The following is a 17,858-nucleotide window of genomic DNA, read 5'->3' on the forward strand; positions in this document are numbered from 1 at the left end:
TATCTGTTAAAGGGAAAATATAAATAAAATGCTATAATTTATATAAAAATAACATTTCAGACATAGCTCCAAAGTACAAAACATAGAGCTAAGATCTGCAGAATTTGCATCAATGTGAAATTTTTATTGGAAAAGATGTATGTAAAATTCCCAGATTTTCTTGTAAGGTAAAATAATACCATAAAATAAAAAGAATTAAGATTTATTCAACAACAAGGTAGTTGACTAAGAGTTCAAATAAAAAGTAGAATGTCAGTGCTGGAGTTTCTAACATGTAGGCCATAAGCCCATGAGAGGTTAGAAATGAACACAATGGCCTAAAAATCCTTTTGTGTCAAACATCAGAAGATAAGCTAGATAACTGGGATCTTCTAAAAAGTAAATATTTATGTTCATCAAAAGACTTCACCAAAAGTGTAGAAAGAGAACCTACAGACTGGGAAATATTTTGGGCTATGACAAATCTGACCAAGGTCTAATCTCTAAAATCTACAGGAAAATCCAACACCTCTGCAACAAAAAGACAAATAATCCAATTAAAAAATGGGCAAAGGAAATGAACAGACACTTCACCAAAGAAGACATTCAGGCAGCTAACAGACACATGAGGAAAGGGTAGAGATCACTAGTCATTGGAGAAATGCAAATCAAAAATACAATGAGATACCATCTCACCCCGACAGTACTGGCACAAATCAAAAAAACAGAAAGTAACAAATATTGGAGAGGCTACAGGAAGCTTGGAACTCTTATGCACTGCTGTTGGGAATGTAAAATCGTACAATCATTTAGGAAAACGATATGGTGCTTCCTTAAAAAGCTACAAATAGAAATATCATAGAATCCAGTAATCCCATTCCTAGGAATATATGCTAGAGAAATAAGAGCCATCACACAAATAGACATGTGTACACCCATGTTCATTGCAGCATTATTCACAATAGGAAAAAGATGGAAACAACCTAAGTACTCATCAACAGATGAATAGATAAACTATGACACATACACACATTGGAATACTACACAACAATAAAGAACAATGATGAATCGGCGAAACATTTCACAACATGGATTAACCTGGAGGGCACTATGCTGAGTGTAATAAGTCAATCACGAAAGGACAAATACTGTACGAGACCACTATTATAAAAACTCATGAAAAGGTTTACAAACAAAAATTAACAATCTTTGATAGTTACTAGGAAGGGGAGGTGTGGAGAGGGAAAAACACCAACTAGACAACAGATAAGTGGAAAGTTTGGGACAGGGTAAGACAGTACACAATTCTGGGGAAGTCAGTACAACTTAACCAAGGCAAGGTCATGGAAGCTTCATAGACACATCCAAACTTCCTGAGGGACCAAATTACTGGACTGAGGGCTGAGGACCATGGTCTTTGGGGACAATCTAGCTCAACTGGCATACCACAGTTTATAAAGAAAATATTCTGCATCCTACTTTGGTGAGTAGTATCTGGGGTCTTAAAAGCTTATGAGCAGTCATCTAAGATACTCCACTGGTCCCACCCTGTCTGGAGCAAGGGAGAATGAAGAAAACCAAAGACACAAGGGAAAGATTAGTCCAAAGGACTGATGGACCACAACTACCACAACCTCCACTAGACTGAGTGCAGCACAACTAGATGATGCCCGGCTACCAACACCGACTGCTCTGACAGGGATCACAATACAGGGTCCCAGACAGACATGGAGAAAAATGTAGAACAAAATTCTAACTCACAATAAAAGACCAGACTTACCGGTCTGACAGAGATTGGAGAAATCCTGATAATATGGCCCCCGGACATCCTTTTAACTCAGTACTGAACTCACTGCTGAGGATCACCCTTCAACCAAAGATTAGACAGGCCCATAAAACAAAACAAGACTAAATGGACACACCAGCTCAGGGGCAGGGACAAGAAGGCAGGAGGGGACAAGAAAGCTGGTAATGGGGAACCCAAGGTTGAGAGGGGAAGAGTGTTGACATGTAGTGAGGTTGGCAACCAATGTCACAAAACAATATGTGTATTAATAGTTTAATGAGAAACTAATTTGCTCTGTACACCTTCATCTAAAGTAAAGTAAAAAAATAAAAATCCTATGTGGTCCAACACTGTCTAATGCTAGTTTTTCAGGACAATCAATAATTTGCAAATTTAAGTAACCAGTTTATTCTGAAATATTTTTTCAAAAGTGTCTCTTATTTCTAGGTAAGAAGCAGTATACCTCACTTTCTTTATCAGGATATTTTTCAACCCACATTCTTGGGAGATATGCATCAGACAAACCGATGTGGAGAGAAAATCCATTGCTGTCTAAGGAACTACCTTCCACAGTGCTAATTACAGCTTTGCAGTCTGTGTGCTACAAAACAAACAAACAATGACAATAAATCATGGATTAATATCACATTATCAGTTTGCATATACCTATCAAGTAGGAAAACCTAGTCATTTGCATTAATGAGCACAATTATTGTAATTCCATTAACATTAATGATCAATTACCTGAATTATATTAACTACATTAATAATATAGTCATAAATAAATTACAAAATTATGGAATGTAAGTTTTAGCAGTGTGACCATTATCACATCAGTTACTCTCCTAGAATTCTAAGATTAATTTATAAAGATACATTTAGGCGGAAAGATGCAGTTTGAGGCAGTCTCAAACCCTGAATCCAAAGAATATAGACCTGTGTATTTAAATTTATCTGAATATAGCAGAAAGCTATATATACCAGATACATATTATGTACCAAATAATCATAACCTGCAGTAGTAAAATAGAAAATTAAATAAAAATCTGAGAATTATACACTATATATAAATTATATTTTAATAGATATGGAATGATTTTTAAAAATGTAAATGATAATTGGGAGAAAGATGTGGCAGTCTGCTTCTGTAAATTTTTACAGCCTTGGAAATCCTATGCGACAGTTATACTCTGTCCTGTAGAGTCACTATGAGTCTTAATCGACCTGAAGGCAATGGGTTTGGTTTTTTGTTTTTTGAGTTTTTTTCTTTTAAAGAGTACTATAAGCATGAAATTGTGGTGTGTGGTAAATATTTTTTTACGTTGCCTGTCCCAGAAGGATGAAAGTGAGCCTTTAAGTTATGGCAAAATGTAGCTTCCCTCACTTGTCATACTCCCCAAACTGAAGTTCAGAGAAAAGAATTATTTGTTCGCATCAAATTAAAATTAGAATAATATTAGCTATAAAGAATATAGAACACCAAAAGCTGCCTAACACTTGAACGTTTATTCTGAATGGGAAGAACCAGTGTAAAATTTTAATCCTTACCAAAACTTACCTTTAGTCAGAACGCTCAAGTTCTCAGAGACCCAGGCATAACTGATGAAACTTTCTTCCAGGACTTTAGAAAACAGATTCTGACTATATTCAGGGCTTTTTTGTTATTTTCATCTTTTTCATGAGTTGATGGTCATTTTACTGTTCATGTTTGTTTCACAATAGAATTGCCATGTGTTCTGATTCCAGTGTTGGATAGCATTAAGTTTTGAATGTGAATGTGATACATGGCGAGGTATGTAATTTTTTTTTTAACAATAATTAGCCACGATATGTAAGAAAAATCCCACTGTCTCCTATAAGGAAGAAGCCCTGGTGGCGCAGTGGTTGAGAGCAATTTACTAGCAGGATCAATCATAAATATTGTAAACTGATTCCCACATGCTAGGATATAGTTACTGGTGCAACTGTTGTTCTGCTGCTATAGTTAATCTATAAATTTCATCCTCTTTTTAAAAATTTTTTTTTAATCTTACTGAAGATTTAATAAGTGTTTAGGTAGCTTTTGAAAGGATGTATCACTGATAAACTCTAGAGACTACCACTTGACATACAAAAATTTGATGTTAAAACCACCTTTACTGCATTTCTAGAGGATATCTTTATTTTATTTCATTTAAGAGAATTTTAAATGAAGAAAAAGAAGTTTGTTAAATTATCATTATGACACTTTAGTTAGCATTTGTTTCCAAGAATGTGTAGTGCATTTTCCACAAAATAAACGTAGGTGTTAATCAGAGCAAAAGTTTATGGCTTATGCTAGGAAGAGCAGTGGTTCACATTATTTACACACAAACATAAATCTACAAACACAAACATACACACAGACACACATCCCCCATATAGGCAAAATGTAACATATTAGCTTCTGATAGTTCAGTATTTTTTCCAAACTTGCAATAGGTTGTAGGTTAATGCTAAGGCTATTAATTCTTTTTTATTTATTATTTGTAATCATTGATTGTTCTGTTCCCTTAATGATGGGTTTTAAAAGTAAAAGTGAATGCTCAATGTCAGTTTGAGAACCTACATGCTATGAGCATTCCTGGGAAAGTTGTAATGACATCAGGATACATCTGTGTGGTACATAGATACTATTATCTCCATTCTTCATCCTCAGTCTTAATCTCTCCCTCCTGGATTTCACCATATTTCACTGTCACTTAACAAACGTTTATGTTAAACAGGATAAAAATAGCGACCCTCTGGATCTCCGTGCTGTGGCACAGCTCTGAACTGAGTGCTGTGGTGAGCTGCAGTGATTTATTTGCATACATTATCGTTTGATGGTGAAAATATTTGTTTCTGTTCAAGTGTTTCATGATTCAAATTTTGTAAGTTTAATTAAAGTACTGCATAATTTTGATTGGTTCAGAAACCATTAAAATGATCAAGCAATTAAAAAAATGTAGATGATAAGCTTAAAGACAATGCGGTAGATGCAAAAATGGCCACAAATTCTTACCATCCTTGTATGTTTGCCTTTTTGCAAGGTGACTCTGCAGCTCCTCCCATCAGGAGGTGGCAACTATTTCTCCACTCACTGAATCTGCAGTTGGACATGTGACCTTCTTTGGCCATTAGCTAATGTGATATAAGCAGATGCCTGAAAAGTGTTCGTGTAACTGGGCTTGCCCTCTCTTGTTGCTACTGCGACCTCTCTCATTACTATATGAATGAGCCCGAGTTAACCAGCTGGATGAGTCATATGGCCATCACTCCAGCTGACACCAGGCCAGCAACCAGGTAGTGTGTGGGGCTACCCTAGATCATCGTGTCCCAGCCAAACTGACCCAGACCAGAACTGTCCATCAGTCCACAAAACTGTGAGAAACAATAAATGCCCTGGTGGTGCAATGGTTAAAACCTCAGGCTGCTAACCAAAATGTCGGCAGTTCGAATCCACCAGCCACTTCTTAGAAACCCTATGGGGCAGTTCTGCTCTGTCCTATAGGGTCGCTATGAGTCGAAATTACCTCAGCAGCAACAGGTTTGATTTTTTGTTTGCTGTATTGTTTTAAGCCCACAAAGTTTTGGGGTTGTTACACCAAAAAAGCTAACTGGGCTTCTCGTTCAGGTTGGATTAAACATGTTTATCTCCTCTCCCTAGCAAAATCCTAAATCTCCCTTCCATGAAAGGAAAGCATTAAGAAAGGGTATAAACCCATAAGCTACAGCAGATGAGTGATGTCAACAAATTTTAGAAAGAGGGAAAGTTGATGGAGGCATGTAAACTAACTTAGCAAGAGTGGCAGAAGCTACCACCTGAGGGTCTGTAGAGGAAATAGCCACAGGCAGTGGGCTAACTAGCCCTGCAACAACTTGGGGAGGCTCACAAGTTGGAGGTACCAGGCACTGCAAAAACAGAGGTCCTAGTTAATCCACCATGTACTAAAGTGTCAGACCCCTAGGTCCCCTCCCCTGTCCACCCTAAGCATTCAAGCAGCTAGTACCATTTGTCCTTGTTCTCTCACTGAAGAAAACTGGAGGCTTATTACTTAGAGAAATTCAACTAACTATGATGTAGACTCAAAAATGCTAGGCGTAATAAAGAGTAGAGTAGAGTACAGGGCAGCAAATGAGGATTAGTGAGGGTCAGCATGCTGAAACTTGGAACCCTTAGCTACCCTCCCCACCATGCCGCATGAACATCCTTACAGAGGTTCTGGATAATCACAGAAGAATGCAAGTGTCATTATGATACAATCAAAAAGCCAACCTCCCACCTGGTGACTCTCTAGTGCAGGTCTTTGGTCAACTAGCCCCACCAACCCACAGAGCTTCTAACTGGCTTTTTTGTGTCTTAACCTTAAATATGAACACATAGAGGGTCACCAGACATATGAGGAAAAACCTTGCCGTAGTGGAAAACACCAGACTTATACTCCGCTAGAAATAAAAACAAATAGTTTTATTGAAGGAGGAAAAAAAAAAAATTTCTCAAAATGGCGAGACACACAAGTATTCATGCAAGAGGCTGCAGTGTGTGTTCCAAATTGCAGAGAAAGAGAACAGTTTTTATCCGGTGAAACAGAAAAAGGATCATACTCGCAGGCAGGGGTGGCAGGAAACGTGCTAATAAACACACATGGGAGAATTACATTGGCGAAAAGTTACAGGGGTTTGTTAAACTGTAATCTTCAACATTTAACATCCGTTAACATCCTGAGATTCTTACATCCTGAGATCTGTTAAATAAAGCATCTTTTCAGAAATAAATAAGACAACTTTCTGTCACAGATGTATGCCTACCTCTCCCCTCAAGAGGCTCCTGTCTTTACCTTAGTTACAGATTTACAAAGAGTCAGAAGAAATGAAGCAGAAGACCTCAGTGAGTGAAAATGAAGTTTGATTAAGACTTGGTTAATTGATGTTCTCACAGAGTTATGAGACATTGAGAGGCTCCATTTACTTAACATTGTTAATTCCATTTATTAACCTCCTGTTGACAAAAGTATCTTTTCTGAGGCAAGCTGTGTAAACAGTCTTAACAGATATCCTAACAAACAATTCCCCATTTAAGCCAGAAATCCTGACTCTTACCCTCTTTGTATAAGCAGGTAACTTTGACAAAAAGGCTGAATTGTCTTTTCAGAACAACAGAGGCAAAGGCTTTTAGGCTAGGTTACAATTTTTATTCAAAATGCAGTTTAATTTAGATCTGGGCCAGTCCCTCCTTGTTACATCAAGCACCTCGGTTTTAGGTCTGCATACAATCTCTAATATGATATATGGAAACCAAAAGAAACTATCAGAAAAAAACAGGAAAAAAAGGAACTCAAAGAAAGGAGACACAATGCAGGGAACAGAAGAAAAAATATATTATTAATATTATCAAAGAGATGAAAGAAAGTATTGCATCCATGAAACCAAAAGAAGATGGTATAAGAAAGGAATACCTACAGAACAGAAAATAGCTCTTACAAATAAAAAATATGAGAATAAAATTAAAATCTCAATAGAACAGTTAGAATTTAAAATTGAGAAATCAGAAAGTAGAACAAAAAGATAATAAAATGGATAATAGGAGAAAAAATATAAGATAAGAGGCTCAATCCAGGGGACATCTGATTGAAAAGCATTCTAGAAAGTCAAAAGAAGGGGAGAAACTTATCTTTTAAAATTATAATAAAATTTCCCACAACTAAAGGCCATGGAGAAAGAATTGGTCAATGTTCAACCATTTCAGGAGGCAGCATATGATCAAGAACTGATGGTACTGAAGGAAGAAGTTCAAGCTGCACTGAAGGCATTGGTGAAAAAACAAGGCTCCAGGAATAGACAGAATACCAATTGAGATATTTCAACAAATGGATGCAACACTGGAAATGCTCACTTGTCTATGCCAAGAAATTCTGAAGACAGCTACCTGGCCAATCAACTGGAAGAGATCCATATTTGTGCCCATTCCAAAGAAAGGTGATCCAACAGAATGCAGAAAGTACCGAATGATATCATTAATACCACACGCAAGTAATATTTAGCTGAAGATAATTCAAAAACAGTTGCAGCAGTACATCGACAGGGAGCTGCCAGAAATTCAAACTGGATTCAGAAGAGAACGTGGAACAAGGGATATCACTGCTGATGTCAGATGGATCTTGGCTGAAGGCAGAGAAAACCAGTAAGATGTTTACCTGTGTTTTATTGACTATGCAAAGGCATTGACTGTGTGGATCATAACAAATTATGGATAACACTGTGAAGAATGGGAATTCCAGAACACTTAATTGTGCTCATGAGGAACCTGTACATAGACCAAGGTGCAGTTGTTTGAACAGAACAAGCGGATACTACATGGTTTAAAACCAAGAAAGGTATGTGTCAGGATGGTCCCCTTTCACCATACTTATTCAATCTGTATGCTGAGCAAATAATCTGAGAAACTGGACTATATGAAGAAGAAGCTGGCACCAGGATTAGAGAAACACTCGTTAACAACCTATGATATGCAGATTACACAACCTTGCTTGTTGAAGGTGAAGAGGATTTGAAGCACTTAATGATGACGATCAAAGCCTTCCCGTATGGATTACACCTTAACATAAAGAAAACAAAAATCCTCACAACTGGACCCATAAGCAACATCACGATAAACGGAGAAACGATTGAAGTTGTCAAGGATTTCGTTTTACCTGTACCTACAATCAATGCCCAGGGATACAGCAGTCAAAAAATCAAACGACATATCGCATTGGGCAAATCTGCTGCAAAAGACCTCCTAATGTGTTAAAAAGCAAAAATGTCACTTTGAGGACTAAGGTGTGCCTGACCCAAGCCACGGTAATTTCAAACACCTCATATGCATGTGAAAGCTGGACAATGAAAAAGGAAGGTCGAAGAAGAATTGATGCCTTTGAATTACAGTGCTGGCAAAGAATACTGAATATACCATAGACTTTCAGAAAAACGAACACATCTGTCTTGGAAGAAGTACAGCCAGAATGCTCCTTAGAAGCAAGGATGGCGAGACTTAGTCTCACATACTTTGCGCAAGCTATCAGGAGGGACCAGTCCCTGGAGAAGGTACCAGGGTTGGTAAAGTACAGGATCAGCAAAAAAGAGAAAGACCCTCAATGAGATTAACTGACACAGTGGCTGCAACAATGGGCTTAAACATAGAAACGATTGTGAAAATGGCACAGGACCAGGCAAGTGTTTTGTTCTGTTGTACATAGGGTCACTGAGTTGGAACCAACTCGATGACAACAATTAAAAAAGGCTATGAGTCATGAATGATGAATGAAGCTCACATTATTATGAAATTTCAAAATACCAGGAATAAAGAGAAGATCTGGAACTCATAAAGAAATTAAAAAAAAAAAAAAAAGACCGTATACAAACACTGTGGGCTAAGAATATCACTGAACTTCTCAAAGTAATACTGGAAGCTAGAAGACAATGCCTTTAATATTCTGAGAGAAAATGATTTCCAACTCAGAATTCTATACCCCATCACATGAACCAGTGCAGCATGTAGAAGCAAGATATTGTCAGACTTTACTGCCCACGCATTCTTACTCAGGAAGTTAATGGAAAGTGTGCTCTGCAAAACTGAAGGACTAAAACAAGAAATAGGAAAAAGGCTTAAAAAAAAAAAAAAAACAGTAAAGGGAGGCTGCCAAACAGTAACCAGGCCAAGTGGAGCAGAAAGATGGAAGGGAGGGAGGTCTCTAAGGAAAAAATAAATTGATGAATTATTTGAAGCATTTAACAGTGTGAAAGATAGTATTGAGAGGGGTCTTTACCAATGTATTAGAGCATATGAGAAGAAATATGGATAATCCCTAGAAAACTAAGTAAATGAAAAGACCTTTTTCTTCAGGAATCACTATATGAAGATATAATATGTAATCATAATACAGTTCTTGGCTCAACTGTAAGCAGTATTAACATAGTCATAATAACTTGAACACTGACTATGGCTTTAACCAAAATTGTGATATAACTATTCTGGGATAAGGGGAGAGAAAAAATGAGGAACGAGGTAAGTGAAGGGGGAAGAGAGCTAAAGTCTCGTCTATTCTGAATAAGCAAACCTTAAAACTGGGGCTGCAAATGATACAACCATTTTGGAGAATGATATGGTGCTTCCTCAGAAAGCTAGAAATAGACATACCATTCAATCCAGCAATTCCACTCCTAGGAAAATATTCTAGAGAAATAAGAGTCGTCACTCGAATAGACATATGCACACCTATGTTCATGGCAGCATTGTTCACAACAGCAAAATGATGGAAACAACCTAGATGCCCATCAACAGATGAATGGATAAACCAACTATGGTACATACACACAATGGAGTACTATGCAATCAGAAAGAACAACAATGAATCTGTGAACCATCTCATAACATGGATGAAACTGCAGGACATGATGCTGAGTGAAATAAGTCAATCACAAAAGGACAAATATTGTATGAGACCTCTATTGTAAAACCCATGCAAAAGTTCACACACAAAATGTAACAATCTTTGTTGGTTACCAGGGATGGGAGGGGTGGGGGGGAAATACTAAATAGGCAATAGATAAGTGGTATCTTGGGTGAAGGGTGAGACAGTACACAATACAGGGGAAACTAGCACAACTTGTACAAGGAAAGGTCATGGAAGCCCCATAGACACATCCAAACACCCTGAGGGACTGAAGTGCTGGGCGGAGGGCTGTGGGGACCATGGTCTCAGGGAACATCTAGCTCAATTGGCATGACACAGCTTATAAAGACAATGCTCTACATTCTACCTTGGTGAGTAGTGTCTGGGGTCTTAAAAGCCTGTGAGTGGCCATCTAAGATACTCCACTGGTCTCATCCCTTCGGGAGCAAGGGAGAATGAAGAGAACAGGATACAAGGAAAAGATTAGTCCGAAGGACTAATGGACCACAGCTACCAAGGCCTCCACCAGACTGAGTCCAGTACAGCTAGATGGTGCCCGGCTACCACCACTGACTGCTCTGACCAGGATCACAACAGAGGGTTCTGGACAGAGCTGGAGAAGGATGTAGAACATAATTCTAACTCACAAAAAAAAGACCAGATTTACTGGCCTAAAGGAGACTGGAGAAACCCTGAGAGTATGGCCCCCAGACACCCTTTTAGCTCAGTGGTGAAGTTATCTCCAAGGTTCACCATTCAGCCTGGGAGTGGACAGCCCCGTAAAACCAAATGAGACTAACGAGGTACAGGAGTCCAGTGACAAGGGCCAGAAGGCAGAAGGGGACAAGGAAGCTGGTGATAGGGAACCCAAGGATGAGTAAGGATATTGTTCATGTGTTGTGAGATTGTTAACCACTGTCATAGGGCAACATTTGTAGTAACTGTTAAATGAGAAACTATTTTGTTCTGTAAGCCTTCATCTTAAGTGAGAATAACAGCACAACTGGAAGAGCATAGTCAATGTCACTGAACTGTGCATGTAGAAATTTTTGAAATGGTGTATCTTTGGCTATGTGTATTTTCACCAAAAAAAAAGGTTGAGAAGTTAGAGGGTTCACATGCTGTGGGGTTGTTGACCAATGTCATAAAACAATATGCATACTACTGTTTCATGAGAAACTATTTGTTCTGTAAGCCTTCACCTGAAGTACAAAAAAACAAAATAAAACAAAAAACAAAAACTGGGGCTACTTGGCATTATTGAAATGGTTAATCCCAGACCTAAATTGAAATTCTGTTTTACATTAAGCTGAAACTAGGTTTGAAGCCTGCCTCTGCCTTCTTCAAAAGACAAGTTGGCTTCCTGTGAAGGTCTCAATTGTTTGTGACACAAATTGTACAGAGATCTGGGCCTTAGCTCAGGTAAATAATCTTGCTATCTTAACTTCTCTTGGGCAATTCATCTGGTGAATGCCTAGGCCCTAACTCACTTCCTCCTAGCCAGATGGGCAAGGTTTCAAGTATGAGCTGATATAATCTCCTTCCTACCCAAATGGTCAACTTTTACATTTCAAGGACTCCAACTAGGGTTGAAATCACTAAATTCCCACATCAAGAATGTTTACACTGCTTGCTTTAGAAAAATTGCCTTAGTCAATTTGTATCGAGAAAGAAGAGATTGATGTTAGGCTAGAAACTGATGTTAGGCAAGTTTGGCGTTTGACAACCCCTTGTAAATTTCCCTTCCTTACCCTGTACTCCCCCTTGATGTGAATCCATTTTGCCTTTGTTTGCTCTGCCTGATAAACACCTCACTGCAAGCCAGAACACATGATGCCTCTTGTTTGAATGCGCATCTGATTCTCCATTTCACGAAATGATCTTATTTGTCTTTTTTTCTTCAACACCATTCTTTGTTACAATTTCTAGCAGAGTGTCAGTCTAGTGTTTTCACTTGGACAATTATAATAAGAATTCTGAAACAGATGACTCAAGTAACAGAAGTAAAAACTTTTTCATTTAAAACTATGGAGTAAATACCAGAAGAAATAGTTATATTCTAAAGTGGTTCAGTCTCTGGGTGCTGGGAGGGGCCAAGCAGGGGCTGAATGGGACTCCTTTTTCTTAAAAGTTGCTGTTAGTATTATTTGACATTTTAAACTATGTGCATGCATTGCTTTGATAAAGTAAAAGTAATTTTAAAATAAGAGTTCTTAAGAAAGAAAAAAATTTACTAACCTTTTGTTTTAGTTTATGTGTATCACTAGAAATGAATTCAATCACGTACGGCATCTCAATATACATACTCAAAGAGAAGCTATCGAAGATGAAGAGAAAATTGTCTTAGTCTAGTATCTTAAAGGTCTACTTTTAGTTGCTTCAAATAATTTTAAATGAAATTTTAACAATGAAACTAATGTCATCGAATGATTAATTGACAGATTTTATATCTTAGGTACTAACCTTTGCTTTGTCCCTATTTCCTTGATGCAAATCTTCTCTACTGTATCCTGTAAAAAGAAAAAAATATATAATTAAGTACTTATTAGGTTTCATGATGAGACTCTAAGCTGAATACAATCTAAGCAAGGCCACAGTAGCATTTGCTTATGGAATGACAGTAACTTCTAAAATAAAACAATATGGGGGATAATTTATGGCCATTTTGACAAAGATTTTCAACTACGTGTGTGTATGTATATATGTATATGTGTGTGTGTATGCACACATATGCACATATATACATACACATACAATTTATATAAATAAATACGTACTAAGAAGTCTGGAAGGATAGATACCAAAGCATTAACCAGTAGTTATCTCTGGATGACAGAACTAAGGATGGTTATTACCTTCCTCTTTTGCTAATTTACATTCTCTATGCTTATTTACCACTGCTACCTGTCTGTCAGTTTATTTTGTACTGTGGTGGGTTATGTGTGGCTGTACAGCTAGAAGCTATGCCATCAGTATTTCAAATACCAGCAGGGTGATCCATGGTGGACGGGATTCAGCAGAGCTTCCAGACTAAAATAGGAAGAAAGGCTTGGCAATCTACTTCCTAAAATTAGCCAATGAAAACCCTATGGATCACAAGAAAATATTTTCTGATATAGTGCTGAGAGATGAGTCCCCTAGGTCGGAAGGCACTCAGAACACACTGTGGCCACAACAATGGACTTGGGCATACCAACATTCATGAAGAGGGGGCAGGACAGGGCAATGTTTTGTTCTGTTGTACATGGGGTGGCCATCAGCCAGAGCCAACTCCATGGCAACTAACAAGAATGCTTACCTAAATTCTTCATGATGCACATATACTGCAGATATAAATTTTTTTAGGTAATTGAACAGAATAAGAATATTATAGCCATTAAGCATATCTGTGTCCTTTATTCTTTTCATGTTACAAACAATATATGTATCTATATGCTATAACTTCCAGTAAAATTGATTTTATGCCAAAAAGATTAGATTATTTGGATATTTTTTTCTTCCCTTTACATAAATCCCAAGAAATGCTTCTTTAAATCTTGTCTTAAGCACACTAACCTGAACGTTTTCATTCAATGCTTTGTCTTGTTGCCAGGGTGCCACAGTGGCAGGCATGAAGAAGACAGCAGCAGTGCCTTGGACACCGAGTTCAGTGACATAGGTAATTTTGATAAGAACCTTAGCCTTAGGGGGTAAGTTCCCAACGCTTACAGTAAAAACTTCCTGAAACAGAAACATACTACTTAGCTTTGCAGTTCAAAAGCACATCCATTCTGTGCTACTTAACTCTTCATAAACTACTTGAGTTACAATCTGCCAAATTCTTCCTCAGTAAATGGTAACAGAACCTACAAGACAAGCATTGTTGGTGCCAAAGTGGAGCCCTGGAGCCATTCACCAGTGTGTGGGGGTGGGGAGGGGAGTGACAACTACAGGAGACTGAGGGAGGAGGCCCCTGAGACTGAACTGTGGCCTAACTGGGGAGTATGGCCCAAGGGCTCTCCCTACAGGAGGCCCTGCCCTCTGCAGTGCTCTGCCTGCACAGACAGCATATGCACAGCTTCATCTCTTGAAGAATCTTGGCCTCCATGACACCCATGACTTAGGACCAGTTCTCCCAGCAGCTGCTGAGCAGAGCAGTTTTCACTAAGCATGACCCTTACTTAATTCTTTTACGCTGTAGTAAGTTTATCATTTTACTTAAAACATATTTAGCTTTCTTTTAATGGGGTATTGATAATTACTGTATAAAGAGGCAACCTTATTACCACTTAGGATAGAAAAAAGAGAGTGTAGATGTATTTTTTCTGTTACACAGAGATCTAACATCTCCAACTACAACTGCCATTTTGACTACACTATCATGAAAATTTAATATGTTCATAATAGGAGTGTATACTATCAAAGATTAATACAGATTTAAGGGGCAAATTACTATTTTTTACATCAAGGATATCCATTTGCAGAATGAGAATAAACAATAAAAAAGCAGTTAATAAACAATAATGCTAGCCCTTAAAAGAAGTATATGCATAAAAGCCTGGGGATTCATTTGAGAAACTGCCACTTAGTAGCATAGAGTTGGAGTTCTGCTTCCACTTAGGATATAAATAGACACGAGATTAAGAACTGGAAAATCTATAAAATAATTTTTCTTGAACCCATCAGAGAGCTGAGGTTACAATGCAACCAAAAGAACTGAATTCCAAATACTGACAATGCCCCCTGAGGAGAGATGGGACACATAAACTGTGTGAATTCCTGAAGGCTAAGATTGGGCTAGGATATCAGTTTAGAATAACTGGGAGCCCCAGACACAAGAGAAATTTACATTCACTCACAAGCTCTTCTCCAGTCTTCCACTGGGCCCATTAGAAAGATGAGGGGCAGGCAGGACACCAAAGAAAGCTCAGTGGAGCAGGAGTGCAGGAGGTGATTGGCTGCTGTTGGGGGGCAGACAAGAAACACCACCAACTTCCCTGGATCCTTCTCATGTGAAGGAAAAGCCTGAAACTGTTGGGAAAGGGACAGCAAACCCTCTCACCTTCAGGGCCAACAGGAAAGGGGTAGAAGCAAAACAGTGGTAGGAAACATCCCTTCCCACTCTTAGCAATCAGGCAAAGATACACTACTTTAGGGAAAAGGATAGATGCTGCACATGGAGAAGGGGAAGGACACCCTCTTGGGTCCAGGACTCTGCATCAATACAAAGCAGAAGTTTGCTACGGTCTGGGGTCTTAAAAGCCTGTGAGCAGCCATCTAAGATACTCCACTGGTCTCACCCCTTCGGTAGCAAGGGAGAATGAAGAGAACAGGATACAATGAAAAGATTAGTCCAAAGGACTAACAGACTACAGCTACCATGGCCTCCATCAGACTGACTCTAGTACAGCTAGATGGTGCCCGGCTACCACCACTGACTGCTCTGACCAGGATCACAACAGAGGGTCCTGGACCGAGCTGGAGAAGGATGTAGAACAAAATTCTAACTCACAAAAAAACACCAGATTTACTAGCCTGACAGAGACTGGAGAAACCCGAAGAGGATGGCCCCTGGACACCCTTTTAGCTCAGTGGTGAAGTCATTTCCGAGGTTCACCGTTCAGCCGTGGAGTGGACAGCCCCATAAAACCAAATGGGACTAATGAGGCACAGCAGTCCAGGGACAAGGACTAGAAGGCAGGAGGGGACAGGAAAGCTGGTGATAGAGAACCCAAGGTTGTGAAGGGACAGTGTTGACATGTCGTGGGGTTGTTAACCATTGTCATAGGGCAATATGTGTACTAACTGTTTAATGAGAAACTACTTGTTCTGTAAACCTTCGTCTAAGGTACAAAAAAAAAAAAAAAAAATTATCTGTGTGAGATCAAATTGACAGCAGCAGCTCAGATGGTTTGATGGGAAGCCTAGGGGGCAGCGAGTTGAACATAGTGGTGATGGAATAATTTGGAAAAGGATAGTGAGAATAGCAGCACAACTAGAAGAACGTAATCAATGTCATTGAATTGTACGTGTAGAAATTTTTGAAATGGTGTACCTTTGGCTATGCATATTTTCACAAAAAAAAAAAAAGGTCCTCCAAGGTCAAGAAGGGAGAGTGTTGACATGTCGTGGGGTTGTTAATCAATGTCATAAAACAATATGTGTACTGACTGTTTAACGAGAAACTATTTGCTCTGTAAACCTCCATCTAAAGTACAATAAAAAAAAATTAAAAATAAGTAAATAAACTGCTAAAAGACACACAAATAGATATATGCACACCCATGTTCACTGCAGCACTGTTCACAAGAGCAAAAATATGGAAACAACCTACATGCCCACCAATGGACAAATGGATAAACAAATTATGGTATATTCACACAATGGAATACTATATGCAACAATAAAGAACAACGATGAATCCATGAAACATCTTATAACATAGAGGAATCTGGAAGGCATTATGCTGAGTGAATTCAGTCAGTCGCAAAAGGACAAATATTGAATAAGACCACTATCATAAGAACTCAAGAAAAGGTTTAAACACAGAAGGACACATTCTTTGATGGTTACGAGGGTGGGGAGGGAGGAAGAGGGTTATTCACTAACTAGAAAGTAGACAAGAATTATTTTCCATGAAGGAAAGGACAGCACACACTACAGGGGATGTCAGCACCACTGGACTAAACCAAAGCTAAAAGGTTTCCTGAATACAACCAAACACTGGGAGGGACAGAGTAGCAGGGGCAGGGGTCAGGGGACCATGCTTTCAGGGGACATCTAGGTCAATTGGCATAACAAAGTTATTAAGAAAATGTTCTGCAACCTACTTAATGAGTGGTGTCTGGGGTCTTAAAATCTAGCGAGCGGACATCTAAGATGCATCAATTGGTCTCAACCCACCTGCAGTAAAGGAGAATGAAGAACACCAAAGACACAAGGAAAGTATTAGCTTAAGAGACAGAAAGAGCCACATAAACCAAAGACTGCATCAGCCTGAGACCAGAAGAACTAGATGGTGTCTGGCTACCATCAATGACTGCCCTGACAAGGAACACAACAGACAGTCCCTGATGGAGCAGCAGAAAAGTGGGGTGCAGAACTCAAACTCTAGTAAAAAGACCAGACTTAATGGTTTGATTGAGATTGGAGGGACCCCAGAAGACGTGGCCCCCAGACTCTCTGTTAGCCCAAAACTAAAACCATTCTGGAGGTCAACTCTTCAGACAAAGATTAGACTGGACTATGGGACATAAAATGATAGTTGTGAAGAGTGTGCTTCTTAGCTCAAGTAGACACATGAGACTAAATGGGCAGCTTCGGACTGGAGGTGAGATAAGAAGTCAGACAGGGTCAGGAGCTGTTTCAATGAACATGGGAAATCCGGAGTGGAAAGGATGAGTCTGCTGTCATAGTATAGGGAGAGCAATTAGGGTCACATAACAATGTATGTATAAATTTTTGCATGAGAGACTAACTTGAATTGTAAACTTTCACTTAAAGTACAACAATAAAATAAAAAATAAAAAGTACCGTCTACGATATGCCACTGGTCTCACCCCTTTGGGAGCAAGGGAGAATGAAGAGAACAGGATACAAGGAAAAGATTAGTCCAAAGGACTAATGGACCACAGTTACCAAGGCCTCCACCAGACTGAGTCCAGTACAGCTAGATGGTGCCC

The 17,858-nt window shown here is 38.8% G+C and overlaps 1 protein-coding gene across 9 annotated transcripts in view; it reads right to left on the reverse strand.

Moving 5' to 3' along the window:
- The window catches only part of PARP4 (poly(ADP-ribose) polymerase family member 4), a 207,402-nt gene that overhangs the window by 65,340 nt on the left and 124,204 nt on the right, over positions 1-17,858 (reverse strand). For 8 of the 9 annotated variants that reach the window (XM_023724840.1, XM_023724834.1, XM_023724838.1 and 5 more), the window contains 4 exons: positions 13,753-13,917; positions 12,661-12,707; positions 12,436-12,514; positions 2,229-2,366 (listed from right to left, as the gene is read on the reverse strand). In XM_023724840.1, coding sequence (XP_023580608.1) covers positions 2,229-2,366; positions 12,436-12,514; positions 12,661-12,707; positions 13,753-13,917 — 429 coding nt within the window. The remainder of the gene's footprint in view (positions 1-2,228; positions 2,367-12,435; positions 12,515-12,660; positions 12,708-13,752; positions 13,918-17,858) is intronic. The other variant, XM_023724841.1, reaches the window with a different exon arrangement.

The sequence above is a fragment of the Trichechus manatus genome, unplaced genomic scaffold (genome assembly GCF_000243295.1).
Source record: "Trichechus manatus latirostris isolate Lorelei unplaced genomic scaffold, TriManLat1.0 scaffold00264, whole genome shotgun sequence".
Taxonomy (NCBI): Eukaryota; Metazoa; Chordata; class Mammalia; order Sirenia; family Trichechidae; genus Trichechus; species Trichechus manatus.